Source organism: Athene cunicularia, assembly GCF_003259725.1.
Source record: "Athene cunicularia isolate RWA chromosome 1 unlocalized genomic scaffold, athCun1 chr1_part1, whole genome shotgun sequence".
NCBI lineage: Eukaryota > Metazoa > Chordata > Aves > Strigiformes > Strigidae > Athene > Athene cunicularia.
This window is the reverse complement of record NW_020799091.1, coordinates 23,606,704-23,613,828: the sequence shown is the minus strand read 5'-3', so window position 1 is coordinate 23,613,828 and position 7,125 is coordinate 23,606,704. Positions and strand designations below refer to the sequence as shown.

Below are 7,125 nucleotides of genomic sequence, written 5' to 3'. Positions count from 1 at the left end.
CCCAAAAAAAAAAAAAAGACAGCACAACATGCAACTAAGCTAATGCTCTCTTTTGATTAAAAAGCTTCAACAGAAAACAAACAGCCAACAAAAATTTTAAAGCTCTGGCTGCAAAGTAACAGCTCCAGTAGAAATCTCAAAAAATTACAGATAACTGAAGTAAAGATGCCATTTTTTGATACATTTTTTCTGGTTTCAGAGTACACCAAAAACATAATTATAGCTGCAAGCAAGTATATTTACCTACCTTTGTGGTGTCTGTTGACCAACAATAGCACTTGCAGTTTCTCTCAAATAAATTTCCCAGTCCATCTCAGGAATGTCTTGATCAGCAGTAAAAGGATACCTATACAATAATACTAATTTTTAAAAAATAATATCAAAGCAAACTGTCACCTACTCTAACAAGGCCTCGGAATCAAGTTCATTTATGTGTCTGAGAGTATAATTTACATTAATTTTTAGCAGTGACTTACTGCTGTACTCTGCAGGACTCGCACATAAGTAGTGCTTTCCGAAGATTCCTGCCTGACTTTTCTGCAAGTCTTTGAGCCAGTTCCTGAGGAAGAGTCAGACCTTCTTTCTTACACACACTGGATAAGACATGGCAGATCTAGATAGAAAAGAGATATGCGACACATAACAGTTCAGCACCTACAGATTCTCCTGTTTTAAACATTTCTGGACAAGAGATGGACCAGCCTTTCATGAGACATGCTTAACAAGTCACCCACCACAAAGAATAACTAGGTCACTTTGTGGAAATAAAATATTTCATAAGTCCATTGCAATAAGAAGTTTTAAATAACTTATTTCTGCTTCCATTTCAACATACATCTTCAATGCTGGGAGCAGGCACTCGTACAGCCAGGCATCTGCTTTGAATAGGTCCTATAATTTTTGACATGGAGTTGCAGCACAGGATCAACCTGCAGGTTGCCATGTACTTCTCCATTGTTCTTCTCAAAGCATGTTGAGCATCTTTAGTGAGTTTGTCGACTTCTGTTAACAGCACCACTGGAAAAGTATTAAAAAGAGTGGGGTTTTTTATTAATATCAAATCTCTCTAAGAAAATGAGTACTTCATCATACTAGACCAATAATGTATCAATAACAATAATACCATCAATAATACCAAAAATGACACAAGCAGAAAAAGGCTGCATGGTTCCGCAAGCGGGAAAATAAAGACAAAGACAACCTGCATGACTTTTGACTGTATAATCTTCTTCACACCCAACATTCATTACTAAAATGTCAATTTCTTCAGAGCAGGGCTTGCAACACTTCAGTGCCAAGAAATCCAGGTAAGCATAGAAGCTTTCACTTGAAAAAGTTACTGTACTAATTAAAGGAATTTTTAAGTAAGAAATGGAAAAGAAATTATGGCATAAGGACACACCAAAAAGCAAATAATTCTTGAAGACACCCCTCAATACATTTTATATTTAAAAGCCAGTGTCTTAGCTTAACAAAGGAGTAGTAGAAAGCTGCCTTGTTACTGTAGCTGCAGTGCCTTTCTATGGTATGTTAAAGGAAAAAATAAAAAATATTTTAAAATGCTTCAGAACAATCAGGAGACACCTAATATAAAGCAGCTAACCCAACCAGCTACTTTCTGCAGGCTCCTCCATAGGCAACTCAGATGGCTCATTTCAGTACTCCGAATGGTCCTGTGAGAACAGCCTGGAGGAACAAGTCAGCCCATTACTCTTCTCCCATTTCTCTTCTGGTTGTATATGCAACCTAAGGAGACTAGTCAGCTTACCAGATACTTTGAGGTGCGTGGTATGACTGCAACTCTAAGGATATATGCATCAGTTACTGGTAGAGTGAGTGTCTAGCAGCTTAGGTGAAACATTGTGTTTTCCTTGCTGATCTCAGGAAACAAGACAAAGCCCTAAATCCATGACCATTTTCAACCAATTTCTCCTCTATTCTATCTGTCAAAATTTCCTCTCTCCTTCAATCTTTTGTCATATAGTTCTGCCTTTACTTTCAATTTAGTCATGGGGAGGAAAAATAAGCCAGTTGTAGCAACATGTGTCTTGGAAAACTCAATGAAAGCCTTCTTCATTTTTTTACGCAGTGTTCTTCCATACACGATGGATAAAGTGCTTCTAAACTTTCTGCCTAAGATAGCTCATGTCCCAAAATGCTATAAATAAGCAGCTAACACCTAACTTACATAGCACTGTTTACCATAAGGTTATCCTGTCCCCCAACTCAGTATTAAGCCTCAGTAGCTAACTCAACTACTACTGTAGATCATTAAATCACAGTGCATTTCAATGGTAGACTTGGGGAAAACACAGCAGGAATCTGAGCTCCCTCTGCCCAGCCAGTCATTCAACTACACCCTGTCCTCCTAAGAAACCAACACAAGGACAACCTCATATTATTTAGTATTTAACCACTTAAGATATTTACACAGTGTATGAAAAATGGTAGATTGTTTAATTTGGGAAAGGTTCATGCATGCCCTCATGCAATATGTAGGTACAAACAAAACAGCTGAAGTCTCTGAAAAACAAGTTTAAAAAGTACTTTGACTGGTTTTAACTGTTTTTACTCACCTTTAAAATCTCGTTGAGTACTTGTCTCAAGCTGTTGGGATTGTGCTACTGTCTTCAAGAGTTCCTGAATTACTACACGGTCATTGTTTCCCGCATCACTGTACCAGGAGTTTGAATAAGACTTGTTTTAAAACAACTTTATATTGCATACAAAATATATACTCCTAAGCAGCCCCTTGGTCAAGTGACCAAACAAAAATGACAAAAGAATTCAGAAGCCGTCAAGGTTAGAATTAAGCTTTTGTGTGGTTAACTGTCTTTGTCCATTGTTTTCCTGGAACCTTTGGTGTGGTCACATAATGTCAAGGGTAATTGTTTGCTATGAAATTATAACTATGGATTTTCTGTTACTGCAGAGAATAATTTAAATGTTAAGAAACTATTTTAATCACTCCATTTCTAAAAACTGGCCTGTCTTGTAAGAGAACTGGCTTGTTTCATTTTGGTTTTTGCTCTAATTAAAGGTCTGCTCTCTTGCTGAAGGACAGATCTCCACAGTCAAAGTCAGCATAGCCTATTTGGCACATTGTGAACTGTTGAGCTAATATGCTTCTGTCTGTTCTGCTGCCTTCTCTTTGGCAAGAATGGGGAAGGTCTGGTTCAATGATGACTAGAACAGGACAAATGCTTTTTCATTTACTTGCCAGTGAAATATTGCAGAGCTACTGCTGTCTCTGTGAAGGCAATAGTCTGGGGACGCTAAAGAGTGTGAGGATTTTTTCCTCTTGTTCTTTTTTCAGTAACCTTAATTTTTGTTGTTCCTCAATTGTTTCACTACCCATTTAGTCAGGAAAATCCATTTTTAAAGCTAGTCAAGTGACCAGCAGAAAACGCTCTGGAATTCAGGTAATGGCCTCCTTTTGGAAGCAAAAAGAACAGTTCTATCTAATGAAGTTCAATAATAAATTCCATGTCTGTGCAGAGTCCTTTCCCCTTCCCAGAAGTTAATTTCCTTTCCCTGTTAGCCATTTATCATGTTCCATGTTACTCAAGATGCACAACATGATTTCACAGTATTATAATTCAGTCAAACTTCATAGACTATAGCACTGTATGCATAGGCTCACTGTCTGGTCAGACATAAACATGACAATTGCTTGAGCACTTAAAGCCTATGAATCAATATATTAATTCTTAATCAAAACTCAGTACTACTATTATATACAATAACCAACACAGCAGTTCTACACTTTCAGGATTTTTAAAGTAAAATACAATTATTTTATACAAGCAAAAAGTACTCTATGGAGAGTAATAGAAAGAGAATTACTAGTATTAGGTATCAGAGCAGATTGAATGGTCACACATTTTGTATCAGACATTCAAACAGTTAATTACCAATAAATTCTCAGCTTTATTTATTTGGATTTGTATTAGCATACCAGAACATATTCACTAAACAGAGATTAGTTGCAGAACAAGCTTTTAAAGGAGACATGGTACATAAGAATAGCCTCTAAAACAGAGCAACATGAGAAAGTGTTTAGCAATCAGCACAAAGCTATGCAATTGCAACCCAGACAAAGTCAACATAACCAGTCTCCCAGTGCACAATAACATTTACTCTCGTGATTTAAAGCAGATTAAAGGGATTCACATAAATACAAATAGTTCACTGACCCAAAGTAAATATCACCAGCAATTTCACAACTGTCAAAAGAGACATACAGTACACCATTATAGCTTTTGTCATTTAAATCAACATCTGACCTTGCTCATGACAGAACTCCCAGTATTTTGTGGTAGTGTTCTTTCCTGTGCTCTAAGATCTTTGTTTTAAGAGTTACTGGGTAAACTTGCTTAATTTCAAATCACTTCATTTTTGCTTCTCTGCAAGAGCTAACAATATGGGGGTGTTGGTTCCAATAAAAGTTTTCATTTCAACTTAAATGGTTAAATCTATGAATCCAGAATCATTTCTGTTACCTAGTCCTTACCAGCATGCTTACGTGGCTAGTTAAGCAGAACATTACTGTCTTTAATATACAGTAAACCAAATTTTTGTTCATTTAGAGCTGTTCGATTAAAAATCATCTCCTTGCTCCCATTTGCAGTCCAAGCCTATAAACCATTATCTAATTTGCTCAGGCAAGAAATTAGACAATCAGGCCCTTATATACCCAGGTTGAAACTACTTGTAACATGACCAACAGCTTATATTTGAAGTGAGACATTTTTACTGTACACTTACCTTGGGTTAACTTCAAGGTGATAATTACTTGCAATGGTGCTAATTTCAATTTTCTTTTTAGAAGGTGCCTATGTAGAAAATAATTAATTAAATTAAATTTCATAAAGTGTTCTAAAGATTTGATGCAAAAATTCATCTTACAGATTACAATTGGCTAGGTGACAGGCAAACCTAGATTTATGCATCTCCAACCCCCAACCCCAGCTCCAAAGAAGAAAAGAAGTACTGACAGATGATCCAGCCCATAAAATAATAACAGTAGTGATTATTATAGCAATGCATAGTACATATTATTGCATACTCCAGTTACTGAGTTTTGTAACAAGAAACCTTATTATTGGAATGAGCCAAAGTAACCAATACTCCATTCCTTGCAAGAAAAGTTTTGGAGGGAAAAACCTCTGGACAAGCCTCAAGAGGCTGATTACTTCTCTTGGCCAAGGATTTTGAGTCTATACTTCCTTTAAAGTAAACACTAGTATTTTTAACACCACTGAATTTGGGTCTGAACAGTTAAATATATCTGGTATTTCTGTCATTCGGTGCCAAGTATTGTATTTGTTCCACTACTGAGAATTAAAAATCAAACATTAAATAATCTACTTTTGAATAAAGCTTGATAACCCCTTGCTGGTTAAGCCTTCCATAACAAGACTTTTGAATGGATAATATAACCTTTTAATAATAAACAATTAAACACCTAAGACCAAGGCAGATAGAATTTAAATTTACTTTTTTTTGCTAATGCTGAAATTGTCCCTATAAGAATGAGAAAACAAGTTAATACTTGCATATATGCAAAAAGCAATGCTAATAATTTTAAAAATAAGGGTTATTTTTACAGACAAATTAAATCCCTTACATCTAATTGAGAGCTAGTCTATCACAACACATGCTATTGCCCAAACCAACCTGTAAAAATCAAAAGAAAACCAAAACCAACCAGCCACAGAAAACAACAAAGAAACACCACATCCTCCCACCCACGAAGACCTAAGGAACAAGAACATCTAGCAAAAGTATTTGTTCATGTAGCCAAAGTAGTCTGATTAATTATATAAAAGATCTTGAAGATATCAAGTGCAAAAAAAAAGTTTTAGAAATAAATATTCAAATAAATATAATGGCCTCACAACAGAAATATGTCGGTATATAAATATCCACATTACTTGGCAACAGATGGGAGATTGGTTTTTTACCGTTATACTCTGATGCTCAATCCTCAGCTTTTCCACTCCTGCACCATATAATTCCCTTAATAAACACATTATTCTTGTCTTTTTTCCAGCTCCTGATGGTCCATACACCAATAGATGAGGGAAGTCACCACACTGAACCTGAACACAAAGCAACAAGATTGGTTAGCTACAACAGTATTTTCCTTATAAGAGAACATTCATCCTTCCATTCTCACCCAAATTTATATGAAATTACTCTTCCAGCTCAGTCACAACATAGTACCTATACTTAGAACTGCTGAATTCATTTCCTGCAGCAGTATTTCCTACAGAACATCATATTATTTCTGAAGACTATATGTCATCTAACTTCAGATACCTCATCCCTGGCCCAAACAACAAAACAAACGCAAAACACAAAATAAATCACCCTAGTTTTGCAGGGTTTCTGGAGTAACAGCTGCAACAGCAGCAACAAGCTGGATTAAAAGTTTAAAGCAGATATACACTTACATAATTATGAGAGATATGCACATATATAATTACTTTGTTGTTTCATCTACAAACCTTGAATATGGGCAAGTAATAGATAGCCTGTATTTAAATAAAGTTAAGAGGCTTTTTTCTTGAAAAACTAAAAAGCATGACCTGGAGAACACCTGACCAAACCCCTCAATCAGAATTTACATTAGATGTAAAGGTCATAGAGAAACACTGTGAGAGTGAATCAGTCTGACGGCCTAGTGAGGAGTCACCACATCTGGCAGGGAAAGCAGTTCTTTAACATCCAAGCAATTACATCGTCCTGACTTTCATTCCCAGCGGCTCACCTTAAAAACTTCAGCTAACTTTTAAGTAAACTAGGTAAGCCCTATTCTCAGGGATACTGATCGCTCTAAGCTAAAACCCGCAGGACGCACGTCACTCCTGATAAAGCCAAACCACTACTTTCGCCCCTTCCTCAGCATAACGGGCATGCTCCCGAGCGGGGCACCACGCCAGCAGACCGCCTTCCCACCGGCTGGGAAGCTCCTCCGAAGGCTGGGGCCTGCACCGAGGGAAAGCCCCCAACCCCCGCCCTGCACACCCGCGGGAGCGGCTTTACGTGCCGCGGAATCCCGCTTCCTGGAGAACCCTCGGTGCCGGGAGGAGCGAGGCCCGGCGGCGGGCTCTCCTCAGG

General features: G+C 37.3%; 1 protein-coding gene across 1 annotated transcript in view; it reads right to left on the bottom strand.

The window, feature by feature from the left end:
- Positions 1-7,031, bottom strand: part of RFC3 (replication factor C subunit 3) — a 10,399-nt gene extending 3,368 nt beyond the window's left edge. The window contains exons 1-7 of the mRNA XM_026858317.1: positions 6,776-7,031; positions 5,967-6,104; positions 4,768-4,835; positions 2,577-2,674; positions 836-1,017; positions 477-613; positions 248-346 (exon numbers count right to left, since the gene is read on the bottom strand). Coding sequence (XP_026714118.1) covers positions 248-346; positions 477-613; positions 836-1,017; positions 2,577-2,674; positions 4,768-4,835; positions 5,967-6,035 — 653 coding nt within the window. The 5' untranslated portion in view covers positions 6,036-6,104; positions 6,776-7,031. The remainder of the gene's footprint in view (positions 1-247; positions 347-476; positions 614-835; positions 1,018-2,576; positions 2,675-4,767; positions 4,836-5,966; positions 6,105-6,775) is intronic.
- Positions 7,032-7,125: the final 94 nt, after the last annotated feature.